Source organism: Coffea arabica, chromosome 7e, assembly GCF_036785885.1.
Source record: "Coffea arabica cultivar ET-39 chromosome 7e, Coffea Arabica ET-39 HiFi, whole genome shotgun sequence".
Classification (NCBI taxonomy): domain Eukaryota; kingdom Viridiplantae; phylum Streptophyta; class Magnoliopsida; order Gentianales; family Rubiaceae; genus Coffea; species Coffea arabica.
The window spans coordinates 22,011,924-22,028,811 of record NC_092323.1 but is presented as its reverse complement, the minus strand read 5'-3'; the positions used below and the strand labels follow the sequence as shown (position 1 = coordinate 22,028,811).

At 38.3% G+C, this 16,888-nt stretch overlaps 1 protein-coding gene and 1 long non-coding RNA gene across 2 annotated transcripts; both read left to right on the top strand.

The window, feature by feature from the left end:
* The first annotated feature begins 7,060 nt into the window (after window positions 1-7,060).
* Window positions 7,061-11,657, top strand: LOC113701209 (uncharacterized). Its single transcript, XM_072060087.1, has 6 exons — window positions 7,061-7,330; window positions 7,481-7,901; window positions 8,238-9,898; window positions 10,465-10,653; window positions 10,794-10,971; window positions 11,046-11,657. The coding sequence occupies exons 1-6, from the start codon at window positions 7,061-7,063 to the stop codon at window positions 11,423-11,425; spliced, it is 3,099 nt and encodes a 1,032-aa protein (XP_071916188.1). The 3' UTR covers window positions 11,426-11,657.
* A 1,519-nt stretch (window positions 11,658-13,176) lies between these two features.
* Window positions 13,177-16,688, top strand: LOC113701488 (uncharacterized). The gene is made up of 4 exons (XR_003450924.2): window positions 13,177-13,317; window positions 16,169-16,248; window positions 16,331-16,419; window positions 16,556-16,688. It is a non-coding gene; the product is annotated as an uncharacterized lncRNA (long non-coding RNA).
* The last annotated feature ends 200 nt before the right edge of the window (window positions 16,689-16,888 follow it).

The window sequence follows — 16,888 nt, the reverse complement described above, 5'->3', positions numbered from 1 at the left end:
CTGCCCTATAACCTAGTGGAAAATGTGTTTTGAGGGATCTTAAAAGGGCTTGCCAAATGATTGGTTCAATTGTTCCAGGTTTGGCAAATTTCTAGTATTTAATTTGAGCAATGGATTTAAAAAAAAAAAAAAAAGCACAAGTGCATATGATTGGCAATTCCAAAAGTTGGATTTGATAGTTCTATATGCACTAGAAAGTATAAGCTCTTATCTTCTTTTAAATTTGATTTATCCTTTCATTGTATAGGAAATTCCTAATAAAAAAAAGTTGAAGGTAGAAGAAAGAAAAAAGTTATTTTTGCATCAATACAACACTTAATAAGAATACCTCTAAGCAAGCTGTTGACTGAAGATAATATCCAAAATCTTTGCTCGTTGTAGCATAGGATAATAGTATCTTATAAGAAACTTCATATAGCAATAAATTAATTTGAGGCTTCACAAATTTCTACATAAACTCCTTATCTGTTATTCACAGTAACGAATTTTTTTTTTTTTTTTTTGGGGGGTAGGTTTAGTACAAAATCTATCTTGTCAAGTCTAGCTTTTCATCCAATACAAGTGATCCAACTCTAGCCCCTAGCATAAGCATCAAATTAGTGAAAACTGATGTTCATTGCTACAACATTGATATTGTGCCTGTTCTACACAACAAAACAACAAAGTATGCATAAATAAACCAAAAAAAAACTGTGGCTAAAGTGGCTGGAGTGGATTAATTGATGCAAAGCGGGGTAAACGAGCAGAACTTGATATGGGTTTCTCCTTGGATATAACAATGCTGGTGACTCACATGCTTATGGCAACCATATGAATCAAGGTACCTCTCCTGTCTGAGATATCAATGCTCAATATGATAGTATTTGGGTGTACTTTGTCCAATAAACTGTGCCTTTTATTCTCTGCTAATGATTTCTTCCTGTGTCCAACTCATCTTATTGTTTTTTATCTCTCCATCTGTCAATGAAATTCTAGCTTCAAATTACTGCATGACTATCGGTGGCCGGTTGGAAAAGCAAAAGGTAGAAATAACTTTGGCTTGCGTTAACGGCACCGTTAGAGAAAATACTTTTGCTGGATCTTTGATTTTTGAGATTTGAATGTACAGTAATTTATAGCATATAGCAAACTGCCAAGAATTTAATAGAATTTTACCTGCTCCTTCCGCAGCATGCTTCACTGGTGCTTCTCCTACTACTACCACCTCATTCTTTTTTCTGTTAATTCATGTCTTTACTGCTCTGAAAGTGATGCATAATCATGTTTCTCTCAGCATATTAGCCAATCCTTTGCATTCCATTATTATTTGTTAGCCAATCTATCTGTCCTTAATGATAGTGTTTCCTTTTTGGTTCATTATATGCGAATCTCGTTTCTGGAGTTTCATTTTGGTTTACTAAATGATATTAGCTTTAGCAGATTTGAAATTTGTTAGCTAATATTATTGAACGGAAATTGCAATATTCCAATGGATCAAAGATGTGTCTTACATGTTCTTGCTGGTTTTCTTGAAGAATGAATCTGTGGTGCTGTATGACATGAAACGTGATTTCATACTCAAGCTAGATTGTTTATAGTCTTAAAATTGAATTTTTGACTATTAATTTTTGGTTTTGTATTCAAAATGTTTTCACAAAATTTTATAATTTTTCAACACATATAATGGCCCTTAGTTTTGCAAGCCAGTTATTTGCTAGGTATTGTCAATATTGCTACTCTGGACTAAGCCAAAACATGTTCACTAAAGTTTGTTATGTTTTAAAATGGCATTTCTAAAGGATGACAATAAAATCTAAGTTCATGACTTTAAGTAATTAGTAGTTAGATATTTGCTTCAGAGCTATAATTTGGATTGTGTGCTCAATATATGACAAATATTATGTGACAATCCATTATAATTTGGGGTACAAGTCAATAACTAGGATTAACCACTCTCTCTTCATTGAGAGCCTTTCTCTCTCTTCATTGAGAGCTGCCCTCCCTTTTGGTGGGAGCGTCTAAAAGTGATAACATTTTCAAACTTTCAAACTTCAATTCCCAAAACTTCAAAATTCGAACCTTCAATGTCCGAAACAAAGCACTAATCTAAACCAACCTCATATTCCGGAGTAATACGCAGCCAAAAGGCGTAGGCAAGAACTCAATACTACGACATTGAGGATACTTCTGGGTCCCCAGTGTTGCAGCTGGCTCAAAAGAAGATAAAGACCGCAAGAGGGGTCCAGATGTGCATGTAGCTTCTGATGAGTGGTGTAAGCTTTAGTTTTATTGGCTCTAACAGGATGGATCTGTCTTACCTTGCTTTTTAAATTTTCATGTGCATTAAACATTCGGCCTTTTCTTTTCCTTTGTTTCATTTCACTGTTAGGCTCTGGTAGTCTTGTTTTTCTGCTGTCGTTTACAGCTCCAGCCAGAGACTTTGTGACAGTCAGATTTTGGTTGGTGGAATACCTAAGGATCTCTGGGTGAAGTCATGGCAGAGGACTTAGCCGAAATTTTAGGGAAGTTTGGCTGATTTGGACAGAACTGAAATTAACTTAGGGGTAAAAGAATGTCAGTTGAGCTTGCTGGGGAAATTTAAAGGAGAAAAAATAGTCAACTACACTGGTGTGAAGAGCTTTGTTACATCAGCTTGGAGCTATCCAAAAGACCTCAAAGTTGTTGAACTAGGCCCCAATTTCTTTCAGTTCTTCATTTGGGGGGAGCAGGAAAGGGAAAGGATCATTGAGGGGGGGCCATGGATTATGGATAGTCAGATTCTAGTCTTGAACAGGTGGTTTGAAGGTATTGAAGAGGATGAAAGTGCTTTTAATGAGGCCCCCCTATGGGTTCAAGTTTGGAATCTTCCAGTACATTGGATGTCCAAGGAGGTAGGGAGAAAAATTGGAGTAGTGTTCAATGGTGTGAAGGAGGTAATCATCCCTCAGACGGGTAGCAAAGAAGGAAGGCATATTAAGCTATTGGTGGTAGCTGATATATCCCAACCCTTGCTAAGGGGATCAATAGTGAAGGTGGAAGGGTCTACAAAATGGGTGAGCTTCAAGTACGAGAGGTGCCCAGACTTCTGCTACAATTGTGGAATTGTAGGGCACAGTGAGAGAAACTGCAAGAGACTGGTCCTTGTAGATAGAGGGCACTTAGAAAACCAATATGGTACGTGGATGAGAGCTGGCAATGGTAATGGAAGAAACTCACCTCAAAAAGAACCTCTGGTCAGGAGAACACCCAGTGATAAGCATCATTGGAGGTTACATAATGGGAATTGGGTGGAAGTGGTAAAACATAAACAGCTGGACCCTGGTCAGGGTAACAGTGTACCATATATAAATCGAGGGGGTGCATTAAGCAATGCAGTGGAGTTACAGAATCAGGATCTCAGAAAAGATAAAGGGGAAAGTGTTACGAATAACAATCCAAAATCAGCCTCGAAAGCTATGGCTGGTAGACAGAGTAAGGAAGCCACCATTGTAGCATCTCTTGACAAGTTGAACATAGAGTCTGAGAAGGCAGAGGAAAGGGCTGCGAGGGTGCTTTCTGCCAGGGAAAAGGCCCGCACCAGTTTGGAAATGGAGGAATCCTCCCAAGAAGCAAGCCAGACAGATGTACAGATTAGTGAACAGGAATTGGCTAAAGTAACAGCGAACCAAGAGGAAGGAGACATAACTGAGAACATGTTAGGTGAGGTTACTCTAATGGACTTAATGGTCGAGGACAAAAAAAAGGTAGCTGTTACAAGACAGAATAGGAGATTAAAGAAGCAGCTTAGATCTCCTACTAAGAGAACACCCCTAAAGGAAATTTGCATCAATTCCAAAGACTCAGGAGTACAAGGTAAAAGGAAGTTTCAATTATGTGATGAGGAAATGGAAGAGGCAGATGGCAGAGAGATAGGGGGTAAAAGAAACAAAGGGTGTCCTGAGGGTTGCTATAATGTTCAGGTTCAAAAGGGGGAGGGGACCAGCCTACTCTGGGCCCCCAAACCTCAATGAAGGTTCTGGTGTGGAATTGCCAAGGTGTTGGGAGCACCTTGACAATTCCCCATCTGAGGGAGGTTTCCAACCTCTTCTCCCCAAGTATGCTGTTTTTGAGCGAAACTAAAAATAGGAGTAGATATATGGACCGAGTGAGAGAGAAGTTGAATTTCGAGAGTAGTTGTGTGGTGGAATCTATGAATAGATCTGGGGGCATGTCTCTGATGTGGAAAGATGAAGTAAATATTAAAGAGATAATCAAAACGGCCTTTACTATAGAAGCTCATGTGGAAGACAGGGAGGCAAAGACAACATGGTGGTTCATTGGTATATACGCAAGCTGTGACAATCTAATCAGGAAGAGTCAGTGGAAGGTTGTGGAAGCAAGGAAAAAGCTATGGGGAGAAAAATGGATAATAGCTAGGGACTTTAATGACATTCTATCAAATGAGGAGAAGTGGGGAGGCAGATGGAGAGAAGAGAAGAGTTTTACAGATTTTAACAACTTTATAAATGATTACCAATTGATTGACATTGGTTTTGAGGGGAACCCCTGGACATGGAGTAACAATTGGGAGGATGTAGGGGAAGTCAGAGAAAGACTCGACAGGGGCCTGTGTAGCATAAACTGGTCACTTGTTTTTGATAAAGCCAAGTGCAAACATGTTGACACATTTGCTTCTAACCACAGCATGTTAATGATAGATACTAATCCGGATACTAGGAAGAGGAAAAAAAGGTTTTACTTTGACAAAAGATGGCTAAAGAGAGAAGGGATCCAGGATGTGATTAGAAAAGCATGGGAAAAAGATTATGAGGGGTCCAGAATGTTTAGGGTCAAATGCAAAATCAGAAACTGTAGAGTTGAGATATTAAAATGGAAGAATAACTCCAACTGCAATGCTAAAAAGAAGATCCTTCAGATCAAAAGTCAGTTGGAGAAGCTTCAGTCTAGCACTCATTCTGGCACCAGAAAAGAGACAGTGATTCTAAAAAAGCAGTTGAAGGAGGCCTACAAGGAGGAGGAACTGTATTGGCACCAAAAAGCTCGACTAAACTGGATAAAAGAGGGGGATAAGAATACTAAGTTCTTTCATGCTCAAGTCAAGGGAAGGAGGAGGAGAAACAGAATGTTGAATCTGCAAAAGGAATATGGATCTTGGACTGAGAATAAGCACGAGTTAGGGAAAGAAGTGGCAGATTACTACAGGCAGCTCTTTACTAGTAGTTGGAATGGCAGCTCAGAGGAGATCCTTAGAGGTATTCCATCCACCATTACGGCTAGCATGAATGATCAACTGGCTAGAGGTGTTGATGAAGAAGAAATCAGAACAACAATTCTCTCTATGTCTCCTGATAAAGCTCCTGGGATGGATGGTATGACCCCCATTTTTTTCCAGAAATTCTGGTTTATTATTAAACATGAGATAGTCCAGGCTATCCAGAGCTTTTTTCATTCCAATTCCATGCCAAGAGCCCTGAATCACACCTTGATCTCCCTCATTCCTAAAATTAAAGATCCTGTCAATCTGAAGCATTATAGGCCTATTAGCTTGTGTAATGTGCTTTATAAAGTGATATCTAAAATTCTGGCTAATAGGCTTAAAGCTGTGTTAAATATCTGTATTAGTAAAACCCAATCTGCTTTCATTCCTGGTAGACAGATCCTAGACAATGTTATCTTAGCTCATGAATACATACATTTCCTGAAAAATAAAAGGCAAGGGAAAGAGGGGTACATGGCTGTTAAGCTAGATATGTCTAAAGCTTACGATAAAGTGGAATGGCATTTTTTGAGGGCCATGATGCAAAAAATGGGTTTCTGTAGCAGGTGGATTAACTGGATTATGAAATGTGTTGAAACAGTCTCTTATTCTTTCAATATTAATGGTGAGGTTAAGGAATACATTGTACCAGAAAGAGGAATCAGACAGGGTGACCCCCTCTCACCCTATCTCTTCCTACTGTGCTCAAAAGGCTTTTCAAATCTGCTGAAAAGAGTTGAAGAGGAAAAGAAGATTTCTGGACTCAAAATCAGCAGAAATGGACCTAGACTAACTCATTTATTTTTTGTATATGACTTATTAATTTTCTGTAAAGCAGACACCAACCAAGCTGAGGAGCTGAAGAGGATCCTGGTGACATATGAAAAGAGCTCTGGACAGTTAATCAATCTGGAGAAGTCCTATATTTTCTTCAGCAAAAATATGGATCATGGTAAAAAGCTAGAAGTATGCTGCAAACTGGGGAATATCCATATGGTCAACCAAGGCAAGTACCTGGGGCTACCTATGGTGATAACGAGGACAAAGGACCAAATCTTTGGATTCATCAGAGACAACATTCAAAAGAATTTTGGAAGCTGGAAACAGAAATTGCTAAGTCAAGCAGGGAAGGAGATCTTGTTAAAAGCAGTGACTCTAGCAGTGCCAACTTATGATATGTCATGCTTTAAACTACCTCTGAAACTGTGCAAAGAGATCAGTGCACTAATGGCAAGCTACTGGTGGGGAGACACTAATGGAAAGGATAAGATGCATCTTTGCTCCTGGAAGAGAATGTCCCAAACCAAGAACCAGGGAGGACTTGGGTTCAAAGACCTGGTCAATTTTAACAGAGCCTTGCTTGGTAAGCAGATTTGGAGATTACTTGTAAATCCAAACTTGCTTATCTCCAAGGTTCTGAAAGCGAAATACTACCCTACAAGATCCATCTTCAATTGCAAGTGCCCACAGAATGCTTCATGGATCTGGCAGAGCCTAATGGGAGCTAAACAGTTGGTTGAGGATGGCACCTGGAGGAAAGTTGGAAATGGTTGTAGTACAGATGTCTAGGAGGATAAGTGGATAGTTGGGAACAAAGAAGGAAGGCCCTCAACACCCAAACCTCCAGAATGCAAAGTGCAGAAAGTTCAAGACTTAATCAATCAGAAGAGGTGGAATAGAGTGGAAGTGTTCAGAACTTTTAATAGTGAGGATGCTGAAAGAATCCTAAGTATTCCTATCAGCTTAGTAGGAAAGGAGGACCGTAATTTCTGGATGCACTCTCCTACGGGGTAGTACACAGTGAGCACAGGTTACAAGGTACTTATGAAAGAGAAGGAAACACAAGAAAGGCTTGGCTATATGGGTGCTGGTCCTAGTACACACAATGCAGCAAAACAGATGTGGTCCTGCCTATGGAAACTAAACATCAAACAGAAACTGAAAACCTTCATGTGGAAATGCATCAATAATGCTCTCCCAGTCAAGGAAGTAATCTTTAGTAGGTCTAAGAAAGGAGATCCCATCTGTAAAGCATGTGGTGAAGGGGTAGAGACGGTGGAACATGTGCTGCTGAACTGCAGACAGGCTAACCAGGTTTGGCATATAGCACCAACACAATGGGGGGGTGCTAAGGACAAACAAGGCTGTTTTAAGGCCTGGTGGACTGAAATTACAGGAGCCAAATCTAGGCAGGATGGTGAAGACCACCTTGCTCTAACAGTTAACATCTTGTGGCAAGTATAGAAAAGCAGAAATGAGTGGGAATTCAACAACAAACAAAGGCATGCAATGACAACTATACAGAAAGCTCAAGAGGAATGGATGGAGTTCAGCAAAGCCTACAAACAGCAGGAGCAAGTGAGCACAGCAGAAACAGCTGCTTACCAAATGCAAAGGATAGAAGCAGAGAATGCAGAGGTGATCCAAGTTAAGATTGTTGCACTAAGCAAACTGAACAGTAAAAAGGTTGGCATAGGTGTGACTGCTATGACTGAAGGAAATGTTATTGTTGCAGCTTGGGCTATACATGAAAGAAGCTACAAATGTCCACAATTGGACGAGGCCGAGGCTATTAAGATAGCTATGAGTAAATTAGTTGTCAAAGGCTGGAGAAAAGTCAACATCCAGAGCTGCAACAAACACCTACATCAGCAAATCAGTGCGGGTAGTGCATCAAATATCAAGCTGCATACTCTAGTTGAGGATATTCTTAGCTTGAAAGTGTTGTTTCAAATGTGCTCTTTTGGTGTTATATCTAAAAATGATAATCATGTTAGTACTACAGTTGGGGAGTATGCCTTAGGCATCATACATGATGAGGAATGGATCAATCCTCTGTGCTATTGAGCACTTTTGTTTAGAAAGAGGGGCCTTTGCTCCAAGTGTAAAGTTTAGTTGATGATCAATATATTACTAATATCGTTTCAGAAAAAAAATTATAATTTGGATTGTGTGCTCAACTTGGAATTTCTATTTTATAAGTCTACCTGTGAACTTGCAGGTTGTCATATTGTTGAATATGGGGACATACTTGAAAAGGATTCTAGCATTCCTTTTGGGCAATTTTCTAATGCTAATGGAAGAGAATACGCGAATGGTCTGATAAGGATGGAACCTGTGGATAATATATCGCTTCTGGCTCAAAAAATTCTCTCCCCTCCTTTTGATTACTCAAGGTCAAAAATTTCAAGTTCCATTTTTCAAATTTCAGCATCTGACTCTCCATGTTCATCTTTGCAGTTGTCTAAGAATTTTACTAACTTCCAGAATTCCCAGAATGCCTATGAGAAATGCATCCTGGCACGTGATTCTAGCGTTAATGGTTCTTTATCTGTAACAAAATCTCCTGCTTTGGTGATTAGACCACCAGTAACCCAAAAAGCAGGCAAAACTGTTGATACTGGTAATGGTTCTTCAGGCAAAACTGTTGATACTGGTAATGGTTCTTTAGGCGAAACTGTTGATACTGGTAATCCTGCAGCCATTCATCTGAAAGGAGGACTGGGTAGCAGTTGTCCTGCTAAAGGAAAAGAACATCAGATTTTGTTTGATCATGAAGTTGAAGAAGGTTCCTTAATCTCAAGTCAGCTCAAGCATCAGAAAGAAGGTAATGGCCAGCTATTTTTTGTACCATCTGCTGTGACGGAGGAACTATCATGCAATCTCCAGATTTGGGATGGCGTAAATAGTATTTCAAAATCAAAATCTGGATCACAAGTCCCAAGTATTAATGGCTTAGATGATTCTTCACTGTCAGGAGACTGCTTTCAAGCTATCAAGTCTTCTGACAATGTTCCAGATTCTGTAGATCATCATAATTTTGCTGTGAATTCTCCCTGCCGGAAAGGAACCCCAGCTTCTCACTTCTCTCCATTGGATGTGGAAACCGAAAAAACACATCCATTTGAAAACAAAGTGGACAGATATTGTCAGTTGGATCTTCAAGTTGATGGGTGGTTTTCTCTGCCAAATGATTCTAAAAGGTGCTCATCCGAAAAAGCAGGGGAAGACAAAGTGCACGACTGTAGCAGTGCAGGGAGAGGCATCTCACATATTTCAGAAGCTGATTGCACTGCCAGACAAGTGAAGTCAATTGATGCTGTAAAAGCCAGATTTAAAGGCCCAAGTGAAGGAGTTCAACCTTGTGAGGCTTACAATAAGCCTAGAGAAGATTGCAACCTGCAGGCACACTCAAAGAATGATTCTGATTTGAAATCTTCAGGCATCAAACAACTTGGAGTCGAAGATTTTACCCCTTCAGTTCTGAATTTTCACTCTTCAGTTATGGACTCTCTGTTGAACACCAGTGTCACTGCAGAGGGTTCTGTTGCTGTTCGTGCAGCTGAAAATGTTCTTTGTTCTCCTTCCTCTGAAGAATGTGCTGCTGAGCAAGCAACACAGTATGGACGTAAATCAGCTTCCAAAATAGATGTTCAATTATTAGTTAAAGCATTGCAAAACCTTTCGGAGTTGCTTGTCTTCAACTGTATAACTGATTCATCTGCACTAAAAGATGAAGACTTAGAGGCCGTTAAGCTTGTAATGAGCAATCTGGATGTGCTTGCTTCAAGGAAAAAGGAGTATTTCATTCAACCACAAGAGCGAATATTTCGGCAGCAAGTTACTTGTCATAAAATTCAAAACTCGCTTGATCCTCATGTGGTATGTTTGAATATTGGATCATGTCGAAAACCTAGATTTGCATTATGTTTATTAAAAGAAGTGTCTGCTGTGAGTTGTTCGAAGTTTTAAGTTTAATTATCATGGTGCATATGACTTCTGTATAAGTAACCTTGAGATTGTTATAGCAGTAGAGGAAATTATTCTGGTTATTCATGCCCAGTTAGAGGTTCGTCAGCATTGTTAATCTGCAGCTTATATAGTTTGAATTCTGTTCTTTCATTGTGTCAATAATGCGAATTTGGTACATCTGAGGCTGCAGAAGAGAAAAAAAATAATTGGGTGATAATTTGGAGTTGCAGTTATATCTGCTTATAACAATTGCATCATCCTTTATCCCAGGAATTTGTGGAGGCCAAACTCAATTCACAACATATTTTGAATATTTTGTTTCCATGTGTTTGTCCATTAAGCATTTTTTCTTTGTGGCAGAGATTTTTTTGTTTACCGCTTGTAAACATAAAGACATAATACGCGAGATAAAGATAATCTTTTGGGTATATAAGCAGCATCTGATTATGTGTAAAACCAAATGGTATCTTTTACAGAGCAATGCTGCAGGCAGACATCAGTTTCAAAATGAAGTGGGTACAAATTCTCATTGCCATCTTGATTTTCAAAATACCCATGATGAGATGGGGAATCACAATGTTACCCAGGAAAAAAATGAGAAGCTTCAGCCCCTTTCTCCTGTAACAGATGGTTTAGAAGTATTGAAAGATGATAATATGGTCCAGGTAGAGCTCTGTTCCTCCTAAGAAACAGTTTTGTGTTTGCATGTGGTTAACTTGAATGATCTATGTATCTCTGCCAAGTTGTTCTGGAATTTTTTCAAAATAGAATTCTCAATAAATTTGTTCGGATTATTGTATTTCAGGCAATAAAGAAGGTCCTCGAGGAAAATTTTCATTCTGGGGAAGAAATGGATTCACAAGGTCATCTTTTTAAGAACTCATGGCTTGAGGCTGAAGCTAAATTGTGTTCCATTAGTTACAGAGCTCGCTTTGATAGGATGAAGATTGAGATGGAGAAATTGAAATCCAACCAGAAAAAAGGTAGGGATTGCTTATTGCAATTCTCTATGTATGATTGATTGCTTACCTGATTTTCTGTGCTTTAAATTTTACAGAAAATGCAGCTGCTTCGGAGAATATGTCAACTTCTAGTTCACATGACTTGAGAATATCTGATGTGCCACCACCTAAGGTTGATGGCTCGCTGCAAAAGACTACAATCTGCAGCTCGAGTTTGAGCTCAACCAGTAATCCTAATGACGTTGAGGCCTCTGTTATGACCAGACCCCATATCTTAAAATGCCGTGATGACTCAAAAAGTCCGAACTTGGTAAGAGAAGATGCAGTTATGGCTGATGATCTCTGTTCGGATGAGATGCCATTTGTTAAAGACCAATTGCTGGATGGAAGACTCAATCTAGCTGTGGCACCTAATTCTCAAAAAAAATATGATATTAATCAAGGGCAGGCTGACTTGAATATAGGTTGTTCCTGAAATGAAGCAGTCAAAGATGATTTGAGCTCAAATAGGAATATCGATGATGTTGATGCGGCCATTATGACCAGATTCAGTATCTTAAAATGCCGCGATGACATGAAAGGTACAAATTCGGTAGGGGAACATGCAGGTTTAGTTGATGCTGTCTATTCTGATATCATGCGGTTTAGTAAAGATCAATCGGAGGATGGTGGATTAAATTTAGCTGTGGAACCTGATTCTCTCAAAACAGGTGATGTTAACCAAGGCCATGTTAGCTTTCATGTTGGTGGTTCTGGATATGAATTGGTAAGAGACTTTTCCCCCTCTATCCGAGATGTTCCAGTAAACCAATCTAGTGCAATGCATGGATGGGGAAACCATTTTTCTCTGGGGTTTAATGATAATTGCCCATGTATCAAGATCAATTTTTTTGGCAACTTATTATTCAGGAAAAAGCAGAAAACAACATAATGGTACAACTGAATATTCTAATAATAATAATACTAATAATAATAATAGCAACACAATAATAAATTAATAATAATATGGCAAGCAATTTAATAGCAAGAGAATTTGGGGGAAAAAAAGAGAACAAAACCATAAAACTATATATTCTAATACAAATAAGACTAATAATAACAGTAATGCACATAATACAAAAATAATAACATGGCAAGCAATTAAATAGCAGCAGAGTTTGGGGTAAAATGGAGGGGGGGGGGGGGGGGGAGGGAAGAAGAGGGGGGAAAAAGGGAAATCTAACACGAGAACAAATATAATATAGCACAACAAGAAGAATAAAAAGAAGAGGAGAAAAAACGGAAAGATCCACTCTGTCCAAAAAAGCAACTTCCAATCCACAGTGCACGTGACTTGAGCATGCAGGAGAACGACCACCAGCTAATCATCTTTTTAAGTTGAATTAATCCTACCAGATATAAATTGTGGGAGATGGAGAGGAGCCCAAGTCTCTAATTTAAGCCCTCCTTCCCGCTTAATATGTAAGTTCTTTAATATACAATACTTCCAAAGGTAAAAAGTAACATAACCAAAGAAGGAAAAGTGTATCTTGCATATGGACTTGTGCTTAGCTGACTATAAGCATCATATCAATCTGTAGCATCATATCAATCTATATTCGGTAGGGGAATATAGGTGTGAGTGATGTTAAGCAAGGTTGATTTGAACAGGAGAAGGGATTGCTTTTGATGATCAGGACAAGCGGAGGACGACAAAACGAAGAGGCTAAAGAATCCCGGTAGCAACCATAGCGTGGCCATTGCAGTCTCCCTTCGAATGGAATCAGAATTTGGTGCATTCCCAGTTTTCCCCACCACAGAAAGTAGGGGTGGGTACCCTATATCTGTCCCCTTTTTTTGGGGTACCGGATACAAGCGGGGTGGGTTATGATAAAAAAATATAGTTGGAAAGCATAATTGGTAGGTTGTTTGAAATTTTAAGAAATTAGCGTTTGTACTGTGTAAAATAAAAGTGGGGTTATTTCCTGTGCAGAGTTCCGACTTGGATTCCTTAGGTGCAGCCTTTTGCACTAAAGTCATGCAAACACTTCAAAACGCTCACGTGGCAACTGAATTTTTCAAAGGCCTGCAATAAAGTAACCGTTGGTTGAGGAGTAAAGCCACAGTAAAGCCATTTACTCCTGAACACAGAACAAAGGCTTCACGTGCTCCTTTGTTCGGGCCTCTCTTCACCATTTTCATCTACCAACAGACGGGAAAGACAGCTGCAATCTAATCCAGCCTGCAGAGATGTCCGGCAAACAACCAGATTGACTGCGTTTTGAATCTCTGGGACGCATTTCACCCTGCTGCGGTCGAGACTTCCAACACCCAAGCGGAATTGGGTGCTCCGAGGCCATTCCACTTTCTCCCTATCTACAACGGCAGGTACAATTCCCATGATTTACCATCAGCTGCAATTTACATTCCATAAACCTGCGTTGATCTCTCTTTCTAGTTGTCCACAGCTTCATCAGCTGATTATCTCCCTTCCACACCTGATTTTGTGTTGGGTGTGTGTGAAGAGTACAGTTTGTTTATGCTAGATTAAAATCTACTTAGGATTAATTGAGCCCGAATCTGAATGGATGGTGGAATAAAGCTGCTCTGGCCTTCCAAATTGGGAGGTTATGAGCATTAAAACTGGATTAACTGGATATAAATTGCAAGCAGGGAGATTTATCGTCTTTGGGCTTTTTTCTTATCATGGAAACAAAAAATTTAATGGGGAAAATAAAATCTGTCCTGAATTTATTAGGAGGATAAGGATGTTAGAAGTTAATTTTGCTTTGGAATATGTCACTTTGAGAAGTAAAATAATTGAAGGTGGACAGAAGTAAAATATATTCTATGACCCTTAAAAAAATATATTCATCACCCTTGAAAAAAATAATTGAAGTAAAATATATTGTATGACGTAAATTAAAGGTGGATAGAAGTTGTTTAATAAAGTTTTACCAAAAAATACAAGGGATTTTCACTGCTTAGTAGCATTGGCCTTTGGCAATCAGTTTTCTTTTTTTCCATGGTTTCTTTTGCTTTCTTTCCAATTAAAAAGGTTTGCCTCATAACGCACAAGGATTGGACAACTGTGATAGGAAACATAAAAGCAAAATATACTGGTCTGCTGCAAAATTTATAAAGTATTTAAAGTTAAATGTTTAAGCGTCTGGCAATGTTTTCAGAACCGGACCGGACCGGCCGGTTCGACCGGTTGGACCGCGAACCGGCCATGGCACCGGTCCGGTCTAATGTTAAAGCCGGAAGTTCATGGAGAACCGTTGAAACCCGGACGAACCGGACGAACCGTGCGAACCGTTAAGAACCGTGAACCGACGGTTTTTTAAATTCTTCAACAAAATATCAAGAATGGTGTAGCTAAGATTCGAACCTGAGTCTCCAAGTTTAAATATGACAATCTTACCGCTAGACTGTACTTAAGTTTGTTGAGAATTCTACTTGACTAAAAAATATATTAAAACATCAAGTTCTTCTCTTATTTTTTTTTTCAATTTTTTCTTCTTAACCATTTTTAACCCAAATATCCACAACAAGATTTTCTCAAGTCTTCACCATTATTATCAGGTTATTATCTTTAGCAGATTGTAAACAAGTTGAAAATTTCAAAATTTCTTGTTTTCCAACATTTTAGTAAGTTTAATTTTTTTTCTTTTCAAAGTTTTTTTCTATATTATTATCTTTAGTTGATTTTTTGCATTTTCTTCTTTTTCCCCTCAATTTTCATATGTTTCCCTCATTTTTGTTTTATTTTTATTCGATTAATTAAGGATGAAATTTTTGCAAAAGTAGTGCACATCCGTGTAGGAATTGGGTAGGAATTACAAATAATAACATTGGGTTGGTCAAAAATATGGTAGTTGGCACATAATCGAAACTATTGATAATTGAATTTAAAATAATTAATGGTATAGGATCATTGAATTTAATATAACATGTTAATTAGTAATGTTTAATAGCAATTAAATTTTTATGTGTTTAACTGTATATTTGTTTTTCAAAAATTTTTAGTTTTTTTTAGTTTGAGCAATTAGATTTATATTTTTATAATAAAATTTTAACTTTTTCAGCTTAAGTTGATGAAATTGTGAAGGTGGTGTGGTTGCTTATCATGCCACTGATAAAAGTTTGCTATTCAAATAGTTTGTCTTAACTTGAACTCTTTTATGGATTTTTTTAAGGGTTGTAAAAGAATTTCAATATTTAATTTATTTATTTTTTGTGTTTTTATTTGTGATAATTGGTGCACATTTGGATTGTATCTATTTATGTTTATAATGAATTTATGAAAACTTGTGGTGAATTATGATATTTTAATTATATTTATCATTCCATGTTTTGTGTATAACTTTTAGAAAATTTATTATTATCATAACTTAAATTAAGTTATGTTGGTAAAGTTCAAGTGTAGAATGAAACCTGCTTAGTACTTAACACTAAAAAAAAAAAAAAAAAAAAACAGTGAACCTTTGAACCGGTCGAACCGCGAACCGACCACCTCTCCGGTTCACTGACCGGTCCGAGTTTAAAAACATTGGCGTCTGGATGCCCAAGGCAGTAATATGCAAAATATAACTAATAATGAGCCAACGAGTCCCTGGATTAATACTTTGAAGTTGGCAGCAAGTTACTTGTCCTTGGCATTGATCATGTTTATTATTGAATAATAAACTCATACTTTAACGTAGTATAAGTTGTTTAATGGGATGCTACTTGATAAGTCATAACTCAGACACCATATGAAGGAAAAGAAAAAATGGTTTTGAAGAAGAATTAAAATTGGACATATACTTGACAACAAAAGATTACATGAGTGGCCCAGAGAAAAGAATCTTTACATTGAGTGTGACCCAGAACAAAAGAAAAAAGAAAAAAAGAAGATGATTTGCACCTTTTCAACAAAGAAATTGTATCAGATTATACGGTGCTTACCACAGCCTGCACAGTTATAGATGCTTGAATTCATTACTTTTGGTTCTGTTGTAAGTCTCATTTGATGAGGTTAGATACATGTCAATTAGGTCAATTATTATCTTATTGTTAGGAGTTAAAAACATGTATTACTGTGGGCTGCTAATTTTCAGAATTAACAGACGCATGGGATTTTTTGTTTCACACTGGAATTTGAAAGCTAACATGCTGGGAATTTGTTTGGATGCAAACTTCCATTTGCTGTTTGGATGCATATTTTTTGCAATGAGTTAATAATTTTACTATCCAGCTGCTGCCATTCCGGTTGTTCTGAGGCTGTTCTCTCTTCGGTTATGACCGCTGAGAAGAGGAAGAAGCCTTCTTGCGATTGTATGTCCTTCTATGCTGTTTTAGAAAGTAATTTTCGCAGCATATTAATTGGTTAATAATACTTTTTGTTCGAATTTTCAAGCCTCACCTGTTAGCTGTACGTCCGATTGCTCTACCCGTTCGTCAACTGCATCCAACAACTACATCAACTGCCTTTCCATCTACTTTGAGGCAAGTGCCTTCGTTGAGTTCCTTCTGCACCTGTTTTTGCTTTCACTATTGATTGTCCAGATCTGTTTCCAAACCACTTTAATTCAATTTCTGTTATCTCCGTCCACTGCTAACTGTTTTTTTCCATCAAACTTAGCAAATGGCTTCTAGGATTCACTAGACCGATGCAATGGACGAAACTTTCCTCACAGCCTACGTCAGTTTTAGGGAAAATAACGTTTGGGACAACAAGAAGTCGCTAGAGACCAACTACGACATGTTGGCAGCCCATTTGGCGAGCAATCACATAATGACTGTCACTGGCCAGCAATTGCAGACCAGATTCTATCACATCAAGAAGAAATGGGACCTGTTCTGCAATCTGCGTGGGATTTCATCAAAAACAGAGACCGGGGTTGGGTGGAGTGAGGACAGCTACTGCTTCACTGCTGATGATGAACATTGGGCCAACTTGGAGCAGGTATGGACT